The sequence below is a fragment of the Megalobrama amblycephala genome, linkage group LG7, assembly GCF_018812025.1.
Source record: "Megalobrama amblycephala isolate DHTTF-2021 linkage group LG7, ASM1881202v1, whole genome shotgun sequence".
Classification (NCBI taxonomy): domain Eukaryota; kingdom Metazoa; phylum Chordata; class Actinopteri; order Cypriniformes; family Xenocyprididae; genus Megalobrama; species Megalobrama amblycephala.
The window spans coordinates 32,541,127-32,564,772 of NC_063050.1; the positions used below are offsets into that span (position 1 = coordinate 32,541,127).

The 23,646-nt window shown below is 36.9% G+C and overlaps 1 protein-coding gene across 2 annotated transcripts in view; it reads left to right on the forward strand.

Annotated features, from left to right (window-relative positions):
* vps8 (VPS8 subunit of CORVET complex) overlaps positions 1 to 23,646 on the forward strand; it is a 140,597-nt gene that overhangs the window by 90,591 nt on the left and 26,360 nt on the right. For both annotated transcript variants that reach the window (XM_048197107.1, XM_048197108.1), the window contains 3 exons: positions 2,018 to 2,100; positions 14,472 to 14,549; positions 22,090 to 22,262. In XM_048197107.1, the coding sequence (XP_048053064.1) occupies positions 2,018 to 2,100; positions 14,472 to 14,549; positions 22,090 to 22,262 (334 nt within the window). The remainder of the gene's footprint in view (positions 1 to 2,017; positions 2,101 to 14,471; positions 14,550 to 22,089; positions 22,263 to 23,646) is intronic.

Genomic DNA, 23,646 nt, shown 5'->3' on the forward strand with positions numbered 1-23,646 from the left:
AAATGATGACAAGGATGCTCTTTTTCAAATATTTTTAATAATAGAAAAAACTATAGTTGTCTGTAGATTAAATAAGATTTATGCAGCATTCAAGTGCAGTCGGAAATATACAATTTACAATTTCTAAGCACATGAATGACCAATGAATTCCAAATTCTAGATGCATTTGCACATTGTGCATTAATAAGTGATAAAATAGACTGTAATACATGTATGTATGTATGTATGTATGTATGATATATATACAGTGGGTACGGAAAGTATTCAGACCCCCTTAAATTTTTCACTCTTTGTTATATTGCAGCCATTTGCTAAAATCATTTAAGTTCATTTTTTTCCTCATTAATGTACACACAGCACCCCATATTGACAGAAAAACACAGAATTGTTGACATTTTTGCAGATTTATTAAAAAAGAAAAACTGAAATATCACATGGTCCTAAGTATTCAGACCCTTTGCTCAGTATTTAGTAGAAGCACCCTTTTAATCTAATACAGCCATGGGTCTTTCTGGGAAAGATGCAACAAGTTTTTCACACCTGGATTTGGGGATCCTCTGCCATTTCTCCTTGCAGATCCTCTCCAGTTCTGTCAGGTTGGATGGTAAACGTTGGTGGACAGCCATTTTTAGGTCTCTCCAGAGATGCTCAATTGGGTTTAAGTCAGGGCTCTGGCTGGGCCATTCAAGAACAGTCACGGAGTTGTTGTGAAGCCACTCCTTTGTTATTTTACCTGTGTGCTTAGGGTCATTGTCTTGTTGGAAGGTAAACCTTCGGCCCAGTCTGAGGTCCTGAGCACTCTGGAGAAGGTTTTCGTCCAGGATTCCCTGTACTTGGCCGCATTCATTTTCCCTCCATTGCAACCAGTCGTCCTGTCCCTGCAGCTGAAAAACACCCCCACAGCAACACCCCACCACCATGCTTCACTGTTGGGACTGTATTGGACAGGTTATGAGCAGTGCCTGGTTTTCTCCACACATACCGCTTAGAATTAAGCCCAAAAAGTTCTATCTTGATCTCATCAGACCAGAGAATCTTATTTCTCACCATCTTGGCAAACTCCATGCTGGCTTTCATGTGTCTTGCACTGAGGAGAGGCTTTCGTCGGGCCACTCTGCCATAAAGCCCTGACTGGTGGAGGGCTGCTGTGATGGTTGACTTTCTACAACTTTCTCCCATCTCCCGTCTGCATCTCTGGAGCTCAGCCACAGTGATCTTTGGGTTCTTCTTTACCTCTCTCACCAAGGCTCTTCTCCCCCGATAGCTCAGTTTGGCTGGACGGCCAGCTCTAGGAAGGGTTCTGGTCATCCCAAACGTCTTCCATTTAAGGATTATGGAGGCCACTGTGCTCTTAAGAACCTTAAGTGCAGCAGAATTTTTTTGTAACCTTGGCCAGATTTGCCTTGCCACAATTCTGTCTCTGGGCTCTTTAGGCAGTTCCTTTGACCTCATGATTCTCATTTGCTCTGACATGCACTGTGAGCTGTAAGGTCTTATATAGACAGGTGTGTGGCTTTCCTAATCAAGTCCAATCAGTATAATCAAACATAGCTCGACTCAAATGAAGGTGTAGAACCATCTCAAGGATGATCAGAAGAAATGGACAGCACCTGAGTTAAATATATGAGTGTCACAGCAAAGAGTCTGAATACTTAGGACCATGTGATAATTCAGTTTTTCATTTTTAATAGATCTGCAAAAATGTAAACAATTCTGTGTTTTTTTCTGTCAATACGGGTGCTCTGTATACATTGAATGTGAAAAAAAATGAACTTAAATGATTTTAACAAATGGCTGCAATATAACAAAGAGTGAAAAATTTAAGGGGGTCTGAATACTTTCCGTACCCACTGTATGTATGTGTGTATGTATATATATATATATATATATATATATATATATATATATATATATATCAAATTGTGCAGTTGAACGATGTTTGATAAGTCCATTTAGAATTGTCTTGGAACAATTATATTGAGGGATCAGTTAATCATAATTGTTTCTCTTTCCTCAGCACTAAAAGAGCTCACTATGAAAGTCTTAAACAGCATGTCCAGTTTTATTGCACCACCTGCCATCATTCAGCGCATCCTACAGGTAAGCAGATAGGTTTTTTTTTTTTTTTAAACAGCTCCTACAGCTAGTATTAGAAATGGGCTGTTTTTTATGTGTGCCTGTTACTATCAGCCATTGTGTGCACATTCATGGGTTGCTGTGTCCCAGTGATTGTGGCATATATGAGATTGAGATGTTATTGTTCTGTTGGGTATGTGGGATTTGTTTGGAAAGACTTAAAGCCTTCTGACTTGACAATAGGATTGCAGGCTCAATCTCAAAATCCCATGGTTCTTATCTGTGCAAAAACTGTTGACAGACATAGATAGACATTTACTCAGATTCTGCATTTGACTGCTCCAGATATAATCAACAAATTTGCCATCTTGTAAACATTTCAGAGTTATGTTTTATAAAAAGTAGTTTGTGCAATTGCTATAGTTCATAAAATCCACTGTACTGTAATTTCATAACATTAAATCTATTATAAATAGATTTCTATACTTCAGATTATGGTGTGTCGCTGTATATTCTAATTCTAAATCAGATTATCTGAATCAGATGATCAAACTATAATTACTTGTAGTTCAACATTTATAAGGAATGCATCATTCCCTTTTTTATTACATTTATATAATTATGTGAATAAACAAATATATTTTTGGATCCCTAGGTTAATTTATTAATTTATGTTTTTGTCTTTATCATTGCTTTTACAATCACATTTTCAATTAATAATAATGATTTGTCAGTTTTATTTAAAAGCACATTTTATTAATATTCTGTTTAATTTTATATAATTGTGTATATATATTGCCATTTATGTTAAACTAAATGACTGTTCATTTTCAGATCTTTTCAATATGGAGGACACGCTAAATGATTTGCAGTAAATAGGAACATTTGCATCTACAGATGCAGCCTTTAAAAATGTTTTAAAGTTAGTTTTTGTCATGCACTTTCACACAGTCCGCTCTTGATCCTCACATTTCGATTAATGTACACACTGCAGAAGCTGAACAACAAATTTGCTTTCCAATGGCTCTTCCAGCTCAGAGCCTTGTGTACCTGTTTCAAACACACACACATTTTTCTTTCCATGAGATCGATGCCACAGCTCAAGAATCAGTTGAGGCTTTGGGCAGTGGAAGACCTTTATCTTTTTTCATCCTGCACATATTCAGTGCTGTCAGCTTTCCCCCATCAATCCCCCTCCCCCTTATCAATACTATTACACCAGCACTCTGCTGTTCTGCTTCAACCTGCTGTCATTAGAACTTTTTTGATTTCTTTTGAACCCGTGCTTAAGGATTTCTGATCATTTTTTATTATTTTGTGGTTTGCAAAGATATTATTAAGTTCAAAGTTTGGGGGTCAGTAAGAATTTTTGGTAACACTTGATTAACAGTAAGAAAGCACTTATAAATCATTTACAAACTATTAACTATTGCGTGATATACAAATAGTGAGTTCTTCATTCATTTTCCACTGTAATTAACAAATTATTGTTGTTTAAATAGCTCATATATAAAGAGTTAGATAATGTTTTTTTAACCATACCTGATGTAGCTAATAATTGATGTACCATTTTTAAAACTGTAGTAAAGGATTTGTTAATGGTTATTAGGAGTAAACTCTAGATTAGGTCATGGAAAATGCTAAATTGCCAACAATTAAGTGCTTTATCCCTTAAATACATGAATGTTTCAACAATCATTATTACATCAGTAAAGTTCTAGGATGACCATGGAACTCTATTCCATAAAAAAAAAAAAAAGCCTTTATTATTTCATGGCTGGATGCATTCTCCATTATTGCATTATTGCAGATGAGAAATTTCTCTATGATGCAGGCATGGCCGGGGATGCGCCTATATACCTTTCCTTCAATAACTCTGCTCCCAGCAGTTCTAGCAAGTGTTCGCCAGGGTAGGGTAGGGTTGTACCAGCCATTCGTAAGTTGTTTCTTAATTGGTGCGTATAATCCTCACTAGAGGCTTACTAACTACCTCTGTACTTTATTCGGTTGCACCATTTGTTCTTAAAGGGTTAGTTCACCCCAAAATGAAAATTATGTCATTAATTACTCACCCTCATGACGTTCCAAACTCGTAAGACTTTCATTCATCTTTGGAACACAAATTAAGATCTTTTTGATGAAATCTGAGAGATGTCTGTTCCTCCATTGACTGCCTTTGCAATGGCCACTTTGACACTTCAAAACGTTCATAAAGAGATCAGAAAACTAATCCATATGAATTGTGCGGTTCATTCAAATTTTCTGAAGAGACTTCAGAATCGCTTTTTATGATGAACAGATTTAGTTTAGGATTTACTCGCATGTAAACATTAATCAGCGAACATACACATAAGCTTAACCTAACCTGAATGGCGCACAAGAACAAACATGCTGCGTAACATATGAGAATGAACCTCACCGGTTACGCATCATGTTTGAGCTTCCGGAAGAGGTTTGTTCTTGTGCGTCATCATGGCCCCTAGGTTTCTGGTCTTTCTGAGGGGATTCTGGTCTTTCAGCTAAGGTCACTGAAACAATTCTTAGTGATAGAGCTCCTTTTACTAGAAAGTTGTATGCCTTGAAATTGCATCTGTTTGTAACATTATAACTATCCTCCACTATTTAAAAAGGCACAGCTAATGATAAGTTAAGGGAGGGGCCCACCAACCATATTTAATATAAGCACCTTAAATACTGTTCGATCATGATCAACCAAAATATGAAATAAAGTTTGTACCGACACAGATAAATGCGTAATACCAGACTATTATTGAACAATATGAATGGGCAAAAACAACAATAGGCATAAAGGCAATCAACATTGCAACCAAAGTGATTTTGGAATGAAGAACCCTTATCTGTCCATTGTCCATCCAGAATCCCAACTGTCCTTGGGTGAATGTCCGTTGAACTTAACGATGACGATGATAATGACGATGATTTATAGTTCAGTGAGCCTCAAACAATAATCCAACCTGTTAAACATCCACCCACAAACGCTTCAGTCCTTGAGTAGCGAATAATCCCAAAAGATCCACTATAAGGTTCTGTGTAGTAGACCCCCATTGGAAATGCTCCTCACATCACTGTTGTACATATTAGTAGTGTTTAATGATTGAATTTGAAACAATTGTTTCTCAATCTGGACTCTACTGTGTTGGGAATACTGGAAGAGAAAACCATGCTTCCTTTTCACCAAACAGATCTCCCTTCCTCTACTACCTCACCTGGATTTAAGCTAGAGGAGGAGAGCACTTAGGGCCCCTAGCGGCCAGGAGTGGTACTGCAACCTTCTAAACCCATAGTAACAGAACTGTGGACTGTTACAACATGGTGTAGAGATCATGAGTCCAGTTGCTTGAGTTCCTTCAAGAATGTCTTGCAGCGGGGCTGGCTCCATCCACCATAAAGATACATGTGGCTGCTATCTCCACTCTGCCACTCACCTTTAGACGGACTTTAGAGACATCCATTGGTGTCTCGGTTCCTGCAAGATGCCAGATGGCTGTGGCCTGTCTGCCGATCGCAAGTTCCCTCCTGTAGGGGTGTGCATGGATAGTCAAATATTTGATCTATGATAATTATTTGAAAAATAAAAAAAACTATTTGAATTTTGCTACATGTTGCATTGCTGGCCGTAAATGCGGTGAATCCATGATAAATCCTAAGCACCCAAACTAAAACTCACAGTTATAACTAAAAGCATTGGGTGGCGCTGTAGAGCATGTAAACAAGATTGTATTTCATGACAGTCTGTGTCTAGGCCCAGCGAAGTTTGGAATTACTTTGATCAAAATGATCTTACTCAATGATCTTACAAAAATAAAACCTTTGATCAAATTAATCAACATGTCATGTACAAACATTGTCGGGTGAAACTGAGTTATCATAATATCACCACCACAATGAGAAATCACATGAAATCCAAACACCGAACCATTGTTATTGAGCAGTCGAATGAGGAAAGACAGCTGACCATCACTGCATTCACAACTACAGGTAAGTACCGAGATGAGAACTTATCTGATAGCAAATTGATCTCGAGACATACATTATGCTTCCTTTTAAGTTTCATTGAGGGAGATGAGTTTAAGAACAGAAAACACAAAGCGCTGTTAGAAACTTTGCTTAGCACACCATTATCTTAGGTTTGCAAGGGAGCACGTTTTTTCTGTAGCCAGCCTTATTGTTATCAGACTGAGGAGCCAACTTTCACCTGAGCATGTGAATATTCTTGTTTTTCTCAACATTAACATGTGAAACAATTTAAACACAATAACCATATGCAGACTCAAGTGTATATGTAAGTTCTGTATGATAATTGGTGCAGTCTGCTTTATTAGTGTTTTTTTCTATTCTCTCTGTTTGAGCTTAAATGCTTTTGTTTTGTATATTATTTTGTTTACAAGCATTGTTTAATGTTTTCAACTAAAAGAAAACCTCAGGATAATGTAAGCTTGTTGTGTAGTGCCTAATCAAAAGCTTGTGGTGACAAAGACATAATGAATATACGTCCATAAAAAAATAACTTTTTTCTTATTAAACTTAACCTAAATCAACAAATATTTGAAAATCCTTTTTTTTTATCAGCCCAAATATCCGTAAAAAATATTTTTGAAAAATGTCCATCCCTACCCTCCTAAGACCTAGCATTGGCCCCCTTTGGAGTCAGTTTCAGAGAAAATGCTGACTCTAAAACGTCACTATAGAGATCAGGAGACCTTCAGGCCCTTTCAGTGGCCTCCTCCTGTATAGGTTTTTACCAGGTGATATCAGTTATATTACATCTCAGACTGGACTACATCCCTAAAGTTTCTTCTTTGGCTCCTCATCCATCATGAAACTCTGGAGACATGCTTGTTCGTGTGACTCTATTAGTGCCGCAATTCACTTCAAAAAAATCGACCAGAAAAAGCACATTTACAATGACAATGAATGAAGAATTCACATTTGTATTAATGTAGTGATGTAGAGATTTCAATTTACAGGGAGTGCAGAATTATTAGGCAAGTTGATTTTCTGATCATATTTTTTTCCCAAGCACATTTTACCAATTCCAATCCACATCAATCTTAATAACTACTATTAATATTGTTTTTAATCATTTATAAGTGATATATAATTGTTCATGAAGGCTGGAAATGAAAAATGCCTTATATTCAGGTGTGCAGAATTATTAGGCAAGTTTTCTTTTACAGGCAAAATGAGCCAAAAAAGAGATTTAACTCAGACTGAAAAGTCAAAAATTATTAAATACTCATGAGAAGGACGCAATACTAATGCAATACTAGAAATTGCAAAGTTAAAGCATGACCAAGGGACAGCAAAATGCTCATTGGGTCAGCGGGGTCAGACAAAAACAGGTGGAAAAGAAAAGACACATGTTAACTGCAAAATAATTAAGAATTAAGGTGAAGAATTAAGTGTGAAACCATCAGGAACCCTTTAGTCTCCAGCGCCACCATTTTCCAGAGCTGCAACCTACCTGGAGTCTCCAGAAGTGCAAGGTGTTAGGATCTCAGAGACTTAGGTTAGCTAAAGAATCCTAAAAAATGACCTGCACTTGATAAGAATCACAAGCTGAAGTGTTATAAAATACATGAAGACTGGGTTTTTATAGGCCTTATAAACCGACAGCTTGAGAGTGACTCCTGAAGGACCAGCACCACATCCTCTTGTACCACTGTTTGAAGAATTTATCCAGAATCTGGCAGTAAGGTGTTTGAGTTCACTTTTAGTCCATCTCTTATCCTGAAATGTCTGTCTTGCAGAGATGGACTAAAAATGATCTTCCAAAACTTACTGCCAGATTCTGGAAGATAAATTCTTCAAACAGTGGTACAAGAGGATGTGGTGCTGGTCCTTCAGGAGTCACTCTCAAGCTGTCGGTTTATAAGGCCTATAAAAACCCAGTCTTCATGTATTTTATAACACTTCAGCTTGTGATTCTTATCAAGTGCGGGTCATTTTTAGGATTCTTTAGCTAACCTAAGTCTCTGAGATCCTGAGACCTTGCACTTCTGGAGACTCCAGGTAGGTTGCAGTTCTGGAAAATGGTGGCGCTGGAGACTAAAGGGTTCCTGATGGTTTCACACATAATTCTTAATTATTTTGCAGTTAACGTGTCTTTTCTTTTCCACCTGTTTTTGTCTGACCCCGCTGACCCAATGAGCATTTTGCTGTCCCTTGGTCATGCTTTAACTTTGCAATTTCTAGTATTGCATTAGTATTGCGTCCTTCTCATGAGTATTTAATAATTTTTGACTTTTCAGTCTGAGTTAAATCTCTTTTTTGGCTCATTTTGCCTGTAAAAGAAAACTTGCCTAATAATTCTGCACACCTGAATATAAGGCATTTTTCATTTCCAGCCTTCATGAACAATTATATATCACTTATAAATGATTAAAAACAATATTAATAGTAGTTATTAAGATTGATGTGGATTGGAATTGGTAAAATGTGCTTGGGAAAAAAATATGATCAGAAAATCAACTTGCCTAATAATTCTGCACTCCCTGTATAAACTCTGAATTAACTATATTTACAAATGATTTACAAGTTCTTTATTACTGTAAGTCGTCACCTTTATTTATATAGCGCTTTATACAATACAGACTGTTTTAAAGCAGCTTTACAGTGATAACAGGAAAATGATTCAATGATGAGTTCATTTCGGCTGTACAGCAGCTCTAAAAGAAAATAGTTTCATTGTTCAGCTGAAGTCAGATCAGTGTTGATTCAAGTCCGTGGTGAAAATCATCAATTATTAAATTAGTTAATTTAATTTATAAAGCAGTTCTGCAGAAAACAGTGATGTCATCGTCTAGCTCAGTTCAGTTCTCATCCAATAGTGTCAGTGCATTCAAATCAGTTATATTGTTGAATGTATTTTTATTATAAAGTGTTAGGATGCATTAAATTGATCAAAAGTGAAAGTAAAGACATTTAATAAAAAATCGAATAAAATTAGATATAGATTTAGTTTCAAATAAATTCTGTTCTTTTGACGTTTGTAGAATCCTGAAAATGTGTCATGGTTTCCACAAAAATATTAGGTAGCACAAAATAGATAAAGTGAAATGTTTTTGGAACACCAAATCAGCTTATTAGATCGATTTTTTTGTAAGTATGTAACTGAAGACTGTAGTAAATTCAGCTTTGCCATCACATGAAAAACTTTTTTTTTTTTTTTTTTTTTTTTTTTTATAAAATAGAAATATTAATTTAAATTGTAATAATATTTGACAGTATTGGTGTTTTGTTCAAATAAATGCGGTCTTGGTGAGCATAAGAGACTTCTTAACACTTAATCTTACTAATCCTAAACTTTTGAACAGCACTGTACATCACTGTGAAACATACACATTAACTGAAAATAAATATTTTTTAAGACTAAATATTTGCTGTCACTACAGTTTTTGTTATTATAAAGGACATGTTCATGTTCATTTTGATTCAGGGATAGTCTCTTTTTTTTGTGGCCCATGTTGATTCACTAATGTCCCTGCCTCAGCATCTATCTGAGCAGCTCTGGTTCAGCCAGGCTGCTGATGGTGACATTTGATGGCATTTGCTCACAGTGTGTAATCATTAGTACGCTGCTGTGAATGCAAATGCACCTCTGACAGGGAACAGGAAAGGTTATAAGGAACCCTATCATGTTATAATAACAGATGATCGCAATCAATATATTACATAATAAACAGGTGTTGTCTTGAATGTGCACTTACGCCTGGGCACCTGCAGCTGTACGCACTGTGCATGCCATGAACGCTTGCTTATTGATGTATTATTGTTTTCATTATTATGTAATTCATAGCGTACAATTGATTTCCAATTTGTTTGCACTACACGACAGAAATACCAAGAGAGGGGGTCGTGGGATGGCGGTCTATACCGGACACGGGTGACATGTCACACACAGTTCCAGTCTGGTCAAAGCTGTTCATCAGCTGGTCCAGGCTGGTTTAAGTTGTTACACTCTAAAAACTTCAACATTAATAATACAATAACTAAATTTTAAAGCAGTGAAATCAATTAAATATACCTCATGAATTTGTAGTGATTTTTACTCCATTCACCTGTGACGTAGTGATTTTTGATCATGTGTCACCTAAGGCGTGGTTATGAGTGTATCAGATGACCCCTCCCTCCTTTTGTAATACGGGGCACCAGTTAAGAATACTATCTTAACAATTTAAGAACACTCCAAAAGAGCTGTTCAGTAATTCAGAATTAATGTCAAATGGAGGGAGTCGGTCAACTGATTTATCTGAAGGATTTGTGAGAGTCCGGTCAACTAGTAGAGTCTTTGGTCATCAACACAAGGAAGACACAGTTATAATAAAATCAATGAAATTTATTAACAATAGACATGCAAGAGTAAATACCACAACACTTAATAATGAAATAATGAATATGCACTTCTAAAAGATAGTAAAATAATAATCAAAGGAGAATACTGAATTAAATCAAAGAAACAAATAAATGAAGTGAACACAGAATGGATAAATGCAATGCTGTTGAACTGAATGTAGAATGGAAGAGAATCGTATGGGAATGCTTATGGGAGCCACCTAATGGCTCTGGTAAAATGGTGATAAATAACTGCTTATTTATCATTCAACAAATAATATCCCTATTATTTGTAACAAACTGACCTCAAGTAACTGTTATCTAAACAGGTTAGAAAAACATATGCTGCATGTATAAACTAATGCGAAGGTCTCTAGAAAAGAGGTTTGGTAAGTTTATATTTACGTTCCACACAGTCGGGTGATCAATCCGGTAGCAGAGACGTCTTCCACTGATGATGCAGGCTGCGTGCAGTGGGAGGGCACGAAGTTGCGATCCAGTAGTCGTGCCACACTGGGCTGGAGGATGCTGAACTTTGGTTGCGCCAAGAGGGTCCTTTAGGATGGACTGGGCAGCTGGGTCAGATGAATCTTCACAGGTTCCTTTGCAGGCTGGCTGCGTCGCTGAGGAGCCGTGTGGTACAGGCAATGTCTGCCGATGCAGAGGTCCTTTGTGGACTGGGCTGCGCTGCTGTAGGAGCCGTAAGGGTCAGATGAAGTCCCTCAATGCTGGGGCCCTTTTTGCAGCTAGAGTGCAGCTGAAAGCAATGTAAAAGGTTTTGCTCGCAAAAGCTTCACCTTAACCGTCTTGTAGTCTCTTTCCTCGTCAGGTCAGAAACTCAGGACGTGGAGTGTCTGTTAATGTCTCCTTCCCCGTCGAGCTGGAAAACGCAGAACAAGGGTGTGTCTACCCGGGGGACATATTTATCCCTTTCTGATGAGGAGGAGATTGAAATGTGGCGCCTTGCCGATCCTGGAGTGTGATTGGCTACTGTTATCTGAAGCAGCCCCGGTGTTGCCCACCCTAGTGTGGAACTCATTTGCATAGCATAAAGTACAGTGTTAAAATAGTGTCTTTAACATTTTACCCATGCATTATTTCTTTACCAAACCTCTTTCAAATTATTAAAGGCATCGTAGGGACCAGTTAGACACCGAACACGATATGAAATGGTTAAATCATCATCCATGCATTTGTTTATCTGTTAACAGGTCTGTCCCATGACCTGTTGTTTTAGCAGTCAGTAACCATTAACATAAACTGTGCTTTGCATGAAGATGGAGTGGATGTAATGCAGTTTAGATCAAATTAAGGCCTCCAAACATAGGTATGAATGGATTTAGATAGATCTCTGTGGTCTCTCTTTATTTCAGTCTCTGCTGCTCCAACCAGGAGGTCCTGAAGGAATTTTTATGGCAGTCCTTGCCTAAACCTTAAGAATGAGTTTAATGGTTAGAGTCAATGTGTCGTCCAATGAGAAGTCTTCTCCTTGGTTTTGGTGGGTGCAGAAGGTCCCCCTTCCTGTTCTGGAAGAGGTGTCTGGTAGTTGTCCCAACATCTTATCTGATGTTGCTGAACATTTATTAATGTTCATTCACCAAAGATCCAATCACGGTGTGGCACATCTTCCTACACACCGGCAGTTACAGAGGGGCCCTGTCGTAAACTGGTCCCTGGAATGCCATCTTGGCTGGTGTTCACAACAAATTAATTAAATGCAAGTAAAAAATGTAACCATGCTACCATGACAAATAAAACTGAGTAGGCCCAACAAGTTAAGATAAGTCGAATATTAAAAAATAATAATAATTTTAAAATTAAAAAAATTAAAAGCCAATATTTATGAGTAATTTGAACTTATTTCCTATAACTTCCTTTAATTTCGATGTGTATATATATATGTATATGTAATTTTTTTGCATTAAATATGTATTAAAATATTTTAACGCGTTAAGGATTTTGAATTAATCGCATGCGTTAACGCGTTAATGTTGACAGCCATAATGAATATAAATATATATATATATATATATATATATATTATATATTTGGGCCACTTCCATGTGATCTTTAATCAGATATAGGTCTGATGTTTTGCAGTGTGACCTCAGTCTGAACAGTCATATCAGAATTCATGTTATATATTGCATATTTAACAGACAAAAGTACACAAAATTCTTACAATTAATTTGGTCAGTGAAAATATTATATTTTATAAATGTAAATAAATTTTGATTTTGCTGGCTGCAACACACTTGTCTGTGTCCTCCTTATTGCCTGCGCACAAATTTGCTGGCTTTGAATCGGAGTTGAGCAATAAGGCTTGCAGTGTGTTAGTAACAACAGGATCCAGATAACCAGCCACCTTAAAATGATATGACCTGGAATGTATTGAATATTGACCTGCTGTAATAATCTACCAAAGATATTTATATGGATGGCATATGAGGATGCAGACAATGTTATTTCACCTGTCAGATCATGGCATTCTGAGGGGAGATCATTCTTACTGTTGATTCAAATTAATCCAATGTGAGGAGCCAAATGCAGTATAGTTCACTCTATTTACAGCATTTGTTATATAGACCCTTTTCACAATTCCAGGAACGCAGACGTAAACTACAGTATAGCAAGGTAAACTTCTTTAGACTTCTTTAGAGGAGCATAAGAGACCCTAGCAAATATTATGTTCTTGTGCCCCTTTGCTCCAGCGGCAAATGAAACAATCCACCATTGCATTTCCATGACTTTCCAAAAGAAGTAAAGAAGTCTTGAGAGATGAATTACAGCAGTCAGAAAAGCAAGAAAGATGTAAAATTGTCACATTTCTGATCAGTCTAATCTTATTTTCCTCAGGAATGTCTCAATATTATAACGGTTGTATTATCTCTCTTAATAGTCTTTTTCATATCTCACTCATTGTTATATGTGGGTGGATGGAGTGTATGGATTAAAAAGTCTGTGTTTTTATGCACCTTTCTATGCAGAGTAATATAACACTATATTTAACTGCAAAAATAAAAACCAAAATTGACTCAGTACCGTATGGGGGCCTCTGACGATTAGAGGGATGTCCCATATATGCCAGTGGTACCCCAATAGCAGCAGTGATAGTTAATTAAGTTTTTGTGTTATATAGTAAAGAGTGACATTTGAGTTGTTTTCATTCTTCCACTAGAACATGTGTTTGATTTAGGATTGGGAGAAACCTGAGCTCCAGGGATTTAATATTCCAGATGTTTTTGTGAGTAATGGTCTCTCCAGAGGGAGAGCAGTTTTGGCCTTGGGCAGAGGGATGCATTTATCTTGATGCATGTAGAGAAAGTAGAAAGTAACTACAAAGTTTTATTTTTACATTACAAAGTTGTATTCCCAATTCTTTCCATATGGGATGAATTTTGCTGTAACACAAAGAACATGCCAACAAATCATTTGGTAGTTTTCCATGTTGAGAAAGTTGGAAAAAAAATAGGAGTTTATGGTTATAATGTAATGAACAAACAGAAGTGTTGCTAATATGAGAGAAGTAGAGTGATGTTTGCCATTGCGTGACCTTTGTGACGACGGTGTTTCTGTACCTTTCCTCCACTCAGAATGGACATGTACTGTGTGTGTGTGTGTGTGTGTGTGTGTGTGTGTGTGTGTGTGTGTGTGTGTGAGAGAGAGAGAGAGAGAGAGAGAGAGTCTTCCAGGTCTTGATCTTTGTGACTGCTTCAATCTGAACCCCTACCGAGGGCAGAATTACCCAAGTGTGTGCAGTCCTGTGATAACAGCTAGTGATGGCGTGTGTGTGATGTTACTGAGGCCGCTCTCCTTCATCATCTGAGAGTTATCAGCTGTCATTGTGAATGCAGTCTGACAGCACACACTGTTTACTCCCTGATTTGTGCTTAAGATGGTTTACTGCAGACCATGCTTTTAAAATTGACTTCAGAATCATTTCTCACTGGTAGAAACCTGCAGACAGACACAGGTTTCTACTAGTATGATCAAAGCTATTAGAAATTAATTTATCTTTGTTTATGTGTTTTCTCTTGCAGGACCCTGTATATGGGAAAGGAAAGCTGGCTGAGATCCAAGGGCTCATTTTAGGGATGCTAGAGACCTTCAACTATGAAGCAGGTAGTGTGTATGTAGAATGTTTTCTTTTACAAATGCTTTTTATAATTGCAATTTAAAATAAATATTTTCTATTTGAATACATTTTAAAACATAATGTATTCCTGTGATAGCAAAGCTGGATTTTCAGCATTACTCCAGTATTCAGAGTCCGAGTTGGTGCTCAAGTTATGTTTCTAATCATAATTAAAGGTGCTAAAGAGGATCTTTTCGTCGACTGAGAAACCAAAGACTGTTAGTGAGTTTTTGAAATGAGCGCATGCGTAAGAACAACCCCCCTCCTTCACAGCTCATTTCGAGGGACCGCCTCCCAAAACTCGTGCACGAGTATTGGAACACGAGTGTTTACCACCGGCATTCGCTGTGTCGTGTTAGTGGATTCATTATGTTGGACTCACCGCAGGTAACTCATAATCTGCAGTTGTTACTCCTGTCTCCTGAGAAAAACATTGCATGCGGCGCCTGTAGAGTGTGGAAAGTTACTGGAGCGCGCAGCCACGCACATCTCTCACAAGGAACGTCATGGCAGTGATTGACAAGCCAGAGGGCCAACCGTTTACGCGATGATCGCGTAAAGGATTGGCTGATGTTTTTAAGGCCCTACCTCGTGCACAGATGATGTATATTAATGTTATTACTTTCAGTGCACCTAATAAATAGTCTTTTATCAGTTAGTAAAGACAGTTTCAAGTAATATTGCAAAAATGTATAAAACAAAACATCCTCTTTAGCACCTTTAATATTAAAAAAACTTGAAACCATGATTTTTTTTTTCTTTCTTTTTTTCAGGATTCTTTAATATAAAGTTCTAAAAAAAAACAACTTTTTGTAACAGGGTGAAAAGCTGAATACTACTTGATTTATCTCCATAACTGCCCTGTTATTGGACCCTTGCACTCACATAAATTAATCATTACCTGCCTGCTGTGAATTGCACATTTCTACAACAGCAGTTGTAAACACAAACTCCAAGTAATAATTCAGTACCCTGTTATTTCAGATTCCATCAGATACTGTCACTGTACCATGATATCGCTTTGTGAGGTGTTGATACACAGCCTGACTTGCAAGATAAATGATTAAATATGTCTATACAGTAGAGCTACCCATAGTGCATCATTAATGCCTTACTCTTCTATTAATTGCACTCTTGATGATTTCAGACAGCAGCATAGAAAGATACATAATTTACCTCTGTTAAATTAGGAGTTCTTTTCACACTGCTCACACAGCTCAAGCTACAGCAGCTCATGCTAAATTCACAGTGTTTTATGTGATAATTGGAAATGAAATGTGAGGCGAAATCCTTAAAGAAAATTGAAAACCTTTATGCCACACCTGCCAACAGCAAGTGTTGAGAATAGTTATAAGCACAATAAAAAAAAATAAAATAAAAAAAGCTGGCCCTACTATCATATATGGTCATGGATGCTGTTAATATTGCAAGTTATGACAGTGTCCAAGATGTCAAAGAAGCATCCAGCATGGTATGCAACAACACAGTGATGCATCACACACATTCCTAAATAATTTCTCAATCCCTCTTATCGACATTTTAGAGAGCGATGTCCTTCAGAAGAACTATCAAACTTAACTTATTCCAGCTTATCCTCACAGCTGCTTTAATCGGGTCAGTTGAGGGTGGAGTGTTATGAGAACTCATTATTGGCTGTTTCTTCATTAATTAACAAGTGCATAATTGAAGAGGCTCTCTGGACTTTTCAGGTCCCATAATGGTTATCAGTGGCACGCACACAGCCGTGGTCAGAATTATTGGCACCCTTGGTAAATATAATCAAAGAAGGCTGTGAAAATAAATCTGCATTGTTTATCCTTTTGAACTTTCATTGATTAAAATTTTTTTTTTAAAAACCACAAAAATCAAATGTTTCATTGAAGTAAAACTAATGAATGTGGAGTGGGGGGTTGGGTGTCACATTATGATAATTTTTTTTAATCTAATACACGTTGGCCACAATGTTTGGTACCCCTAGAAATTATTATGAGTAAAATATAAAGTATATTCCTTTTCATATTTACAATTTTTAGAACACCAGGGTGACTAGGAACATGAAATTGTACAGCCATGATTTCTTGTTTCACAGGATTATAAATATACACAAAGTATGATATCTGGAAGAATGTTAACCAAACAGATCTCGCCCCCTATTGACTACCATAGTAGGAAAAAATACTATAGTAGTCAATGGGGGGCGAGATCTGCTTGGTAACAAACATTCTTCCAGATATCTTCCTTTGTGTACAGGAGAACAAAGACATTTATACATGTTTGGAACAACTTGAGGGAGAGTAAATGATGGGTGATGGGTGAACTATCCCTTTAAATACAAGGAACAAACAAGGAACAGAATCTAATAATCAGTGATTAACCATAGTGTGTATGAGTAACCAAGGGAACTAATATAAACAGGCCAACGGGAACAGAACAAGCAGAGAAAACTAAGCTAAAACGGAACATGACACAGCATAACCATTACACTTATTTTTTTTGTCTTTTAGTGTTATTATAAAGTAGGAACTGGATTAAAATCCTCCCTGGTTTCGGCTTAATTGAAAATCGGCTTTGCTAGTGGTTTCTGAAAGTCGAGACGAAATAAACAAGAATGAAGAAAATTTGTTGTCTGAAGTTCCACCAAACTTGTCTGACATCTTTTTGCAATACTAATTTATTTGATCGATTTTTATTTATTATTGTGTAGAGCTGCTTTCTTCACCTTAGCTAGTTGTCTTTCAGTACTCACTTCTCACCTGAGGTCACTTGTAGGCTAATAGCGACCAGAAATCTGCATCAGACTTCAATATATTCCCTTTTTTCCCTTTCTATTCTACATTTCACAACATAAATGCTAAATAATGCTGCTACTTTGGAGACCTAACCTTTGTAAGTGGCATCTGGAGTGCCATTTCTAAAGATGTTTTCAGAGGGCATAGTGTCCATGAATCATTTAAGTGTTTTAGTATGTCGCACAATTCGCTGGAAGGTGCCTACGCAGGATGCACGACTGTTGACGTGGTAGTGCAGTGCAACAGGCTGCCTGCAAGTGAATGTTTTTTCCATTAAAATCTTTTTCCTAAATAAAAGACAAATATAGCTACAGTATTACGAACTGGAATAAAGGAATATAAAAGCACAGTAAACAGTCTGTAATAAAAAAAAACAATGCAAGCAGGCAACAAAACCAATAAATAGGAAATAGAAAAAGAAACAAATTGGTCTAAGAGTAGTGACAAATGGTACAGAAATTAAACTCATCAAATGTAAAAATAAATATCTTTACTTTATGATTTAAGCATGTGCTGACTCTTAATAAAGCTACAAATGTTGTACAGTCATTTTTTTTCTTTTGTTTGATTAAGTGCACAGACAGTAGTAGGCATACAGTATTAGGTTGCTGTCACTTTAAGACCTAATGCACATATCTAATATACTAATAATCATCTGATTTTCTTTCAAATGTAAACAGCAGCCCCTTAGCGATGTTCACCATTCATAGAGCAACGCAGTTAATCAGGCGCGCCATCATGTGGTCAGATCATTTTCTTGTCTTAACGGTTATCTTTGCTGAATTGTCAATATGTCTAATAGTAGCGTTTGCTAACATTTTTATTCAAAACCACGATTTCTCGATTTAAAAAATAAAATCGTGGCAAAACATTAAATTCAAATTAATCGAAAAAAATGGAAAAATCACCCAGCACTAAAGAGAACTCATCTTATTACTCACATGCTGATGGTCGAGTTTCTGTGTTCAGTATTAAGCATGTCCCGTTTTTTATTTTTTCCATGCATCCATGCTTCATCACTCTAACGTGTCAATGACTTTAAGCAATTCACCCGCTGAAAGGTGCGTGGATATATTTACATGCTGCAGTATAAACAATATAACAAAATGTCTATTGATTGACACTTAATATTGTCACAACAGTATACTATATTAACAAAATCTTGTATTTAAAAGACTACAAATGTAAAAAATAAGGCATCCATTATTGACTTTATCCATCAGGTCCTGATGTCTCTGAGCAGCCTTTAAAATAAAAATATTCGACAAAACACATGTTGATCAGTTAACTTTAACTTTAATATCATATAAAATATATATATATATCAACTGTATTTTCACTAAACTGAAACCTATTAGTAAAATTACTTACCAATTTGTATGTTATTGCGTTTCAGCCACAATCTTCATGCAGCAAAACAAGATGGCCGTCAAACAAAAAATTAAGAAACCAGACCTTGATCATTTGATATTAAACAAATAGTTTAAAATTACACCAGCAAAACTTAATTTACATTAGTAATTTATGTTAGACCAGTAACAAGACAGAAAAGTAAATTTATTGAGTCAGATCAAGTGTAAAAGTTCTTTAGAGTAACAATAAGGCACTTTTTCAGTGTGCTGCTGAAAAAGTTAAATGTGATTTTGTGTCATTTTATCTTTCTTTTGCTTTCTCTGTCTGTTTAAACTTTCATCAGATATGGTATATGGTTGTGTGTTTTTTTTCTTTTTCTGTGAAAGTAACTGTATCAGCGTGTGTCTGCACTCTCCCTTCCATGACCAATGGGAATTTGCAGCTTGTCATTCAAAAGAAATGGTGAGGAAGGGGTGAGAATAACACCTGATTCCCCCTTCACACGCATCAAATTCTCCCCTTGTACCCGCACAAAATTGAGACATAAATTACACATGCATAAATGCACACATTTGAACAATCCCTTAGGAAAGCTTGTCTTGGCATACATTTCAACATGCGCACTTTGTGAATTGCCCACATAGCTGATGAAATGTTTTGAAATGTATGTCCTATCCAATCCTCAGAAATGTCTGTGGGGGTTAAATGTGCTTCCTTATGTGTGTACTGTACTTGCAGGCTTGTGTACTCTCATCAAAATGCTGCAAAATGAAATAACATACATCAAATCTCTCTCTCTCTCTCTCTCTCTCTCTCTCTCTTCTTCTCTCCCACTCCTTAGTTTTTATATGACCTTGCTAAAACACATTGCCTCTGGTGAAGACACTATAAATTAAAGAAAATTCTTCAACTCTTGGAAATAAACTGAACCAATTTCAGTGTCAGCACAAGCTCAAGAGCTAACCCATTTAACAAATTTCATGATATTTGGTTGTGATAGAAAAGAAACGTTTAAGGGAGTTGAAAAGGCATTTGCTTGCCTGTATATTCTAGTGGTTAAACGGATCGTTGTTGATCCATACAGACCAAGCCCCACGGTTCGGCACGCATGTGATTCACGGATCAATTGCAAGTTTAACTGCAATAGAGTAAAAGGTTATCATTTGCACGTGTTTTGTCTTGCTAGTTTACACATTAAAATGATATAAACCATTCCAGTGCTAGAAGAGGCAAAAGAGGATTTAATTCGGTAGACTATCACACGCCACGCTGTTATCGGTGCGCACAGACGCACATACATACAAGGCTCACACACAGAGAGAGGCGTGTTTCAGATAGCTCGCAAACTCCAAATTGATTTCTCTTTTGCGTCCTCAATGCACTTGGATGGACACATACACACATTATGTCAGCCAAAATACCCCTCTCGGCAAGTATTCTCGTAAACACATTCTGTTATGTCTTAAGTAAATGAGGTGAGAATTTGGATGTGTGTGTGCATGGGGTCTTACTCTTAAAGTGACAGCAACCTATAAATACCTGCTGTTGTCTGTCATGTAAATCAAACAACAAAACACAGCTTTAACAAAGATTAATCTATATTAAATTTATACAGTGAACATTGTCATTTTACATTTATATTTATTTGTAACTGTTGTATTTAACTATTCTTGTAATTAGTGTACAGTATTTGTTCTTTTTACAGTCTGTTCACTTGCCTTTAATAATGTAGTAGTTAGGCTAGTAGTTTCTGCTGTGGTATCGGAGTAGTTAAAGTGGGCTAAGTAATAAATGCAAAGTTACCCCCACCCCCAATTTTTTTTTTTTTTTTTTTTTTTTTTGATCCAAAAAATTATCCGATCCGTGACATAATAACCGTGATATGATCCGAACCGTGAGTTTTGTGATCCATTGAACCACTAGTATATTCTGAGTCGTTGCACATACCCCCTTGGTTTCAATGGCAATAATTTAATACATTATGAATAGGCGAAGTACCTCCTTTATGTCTCTCATGTCAAGTTCCTTTGACTATTAAGCATATTCTGTTGAATTGTAATTTTTATGATGCTGCTAGAAAACGCTTTTATTCAGAAATATGCTTGCATGGAATATTTCAAAATGTATCACCTGAATGTATTTTAGATTTTCTATCTTATGTTAAGTTGAAATGTTTTATATAAATATGTAAAATTTATGGATGATATTGACCTTTGTGTTTTCCATGTAAATAGCCATGATGCTAACATTGCGTAAAAACTTAATAAACAAACAAACAAACAATACATATACATTATGGCTAAATTCTCCCAGTGCCTGTGGTTATGAGACGAAATTAGTTCCCTTCACTCAGTAAACTGAAGCAGGATAGTTGACACATAACTTGAACATTAATGTGTCAATGTGTCAACTTTTTTATTATTAGACACTTATCAATATCAGAATAATTTGGCATAACCAATATGCCAAAATGTTTCATAAACAAATACACAAAAGTGTGAGGAATGTGTAGAACGTTTGTGTAGAACTAGTTGGGAACACTTGATATTTGATATTCAACAGTGCCTGCATTGACACTATTGTATGCGAACTGAACTGAGCTGGGTGATGACATCACTGTTTACTCCGGTGCTGATATAGATAAATTAACTAAATTAATAACTATTGATTCTTATATCGGAATGAATCAATACTGAATTTACTTAAGATGGATACTGACACCATTTTCTTTAAGAGCTGCTGTGCAGCCAAAATTATATACCAGTTATCACTGTAAAGCTGCTTTGACACAATCTGCATTGTAAAAAGCTCTATATAAAGGTGACTTGACTTGACTTGACTAAAAGTTAAAATTCTGTCATCATTCACTTACTCTCATGTTATTTCAAACTCACCCATGTTTACCATATTTGATGTGCACTATGTATGCATGTTTGTTTACAAACGTTTGTGAATAAAAGCCTAAATGTAATCTGTGTATCATGCAAAAATAACTGTCTCTTCTGAAGACTTGGATAAGCTGCTTGATACATATGTATCTATAATATGTAGTGATTGAACTACAATGTTAATATTTTAGATGAAGTATAGCATGTGACATTCATCACAGTGTACAGTTTGACATCAGCTACCCATTTATGCTGTCACTTGCACTATTATTTAAGTGCTCTTTTCTCTTTTTCCCCTATTTTCATACTCTGATTCTCTAATTTTCTGTTTTTCATTCTTCTAAATTTCATCACAGCCTGGACTCAAACCTGCATCATCTGAATGAGCAGGACTGCTCAATGTGTCTGGAGCATGTGTGCTGACCTCTATGCCATGACTCTGATTTTTTGAAGACCTTTTCAATGGTTTACTCATTTTTTTCTTTCTTTCCATCAGACATTGTTGGAGACAACCACCAATCTGCTGAACTCTGATCTTCACTGGTCTCTGTCACATCTCCGTAAGGCAGTCAGTAAAGGGCTTCACCCAAGACAGGACCACTGCAACATCTGCTTACAGCAGTACAAAAGACGTCAGGAGAGTGAGGAGGAGATCATTATCTTCAGGTACACACACACATACAGTGGGGAAAATAATTATTTGAACCCCTGCTGATTTAGTAAGTTTGCCCACTTAGAATGAAATGAAGGGTCTATAATTTTATGGTACATTTATTTTAACGGAAAGAGTCAGAATATCAACAAAAAAATCCAGAAATAAACGTATAAAGTAAAGGGTGTAAATTGACTTGCATGTTAGTGAGTCAAATAAGTATTTGATCCCCTACCAACCAGCAAGAATTCTGGCTCCCACAGATAGGTAAGAAAGTACTCCTAATGTCATCTTGTTATGTGTATAAAAGAAACCAGTCCACATAATCTATATCTTCCATTCCAAACACACCACCACCATGAGCAAGAACAAAGAGCTGTCAAAGGATGTCAGGGACAAGATTGTAGACATGCACAAGGCTGGAATGGGCTACAAGACCATCACTAAGAAGCTTGTTGAGAGGGAGACAACTGTTGGTGCGATTATTCGGAAAAGGAAGAATTACAAAATAACCATCAATCGCCCTCTGTCTGGTGCTCCATGTGAGATCTCACCTCATGGGGTAAAGATGTTCATGAGAAAGGTGAGGGATCAGCCCAGAACTTCACAGGAGGAGCTTGTTAATGATTTCAAGGCAGTTGGGACCACATTCACCAAGCAAACCATTGGTAACACACTATGCCACGAAGGATTGAAATCCTGCAGTTCCTGCAAAGTTCCCCTGCTCAAGAGGGCACATGTGCAGGCTCGTCTGAACATCTAAATGATTCAGAGAAGGCTTGGGAGAAAGTGCTGTGGTCACATGAGACCAAAATTGAGCTCTTTGGCATCAACTCGACTCGCTGTGTTTGGAGGGAGAGAAATGCTGACTATGACCTCAAGAACATCAACCTTACGGTCGAGCATGGAGGTGGAAACATTATGCTTTGGGGCTGTTTCTCTGCTATGGGTACATGGTGACTTCACCACATTGAGGGGCCGATGGACGGGGCCACATAGTGTAAGATTCTGGATAAGAACCTCCTTCCCTCAGCCAGAACACTGAAGATGGGTCACGGATGGGTCTACCAGCATGACAATGACCCAAAATATACCACCAAGGCAACAAAGGAGTGGCTCAAGAAGAAGCACATTAAAGGTCATGGAGCAGCCTAGCCAGTCTCCAGACCTTAATCCTATAGAAAATCTGTGGAGTGAGCTGAAACTTTGAGTTTCCAAGTGACAGCCAAGAAACCTTAAGGATTTAGAGAGGATCTGTAAAGAGGAGTGGATCAAAATCCCTCCTGAGATGTGTCCAAACCTGGTGAACAACTCAAAGAACAAGACCAACCTCTATGCTTGCCAACAAGAGTTTCTCTACCTATTTTTTCTCTAAAAAAATTAATAAAACCAATGTTA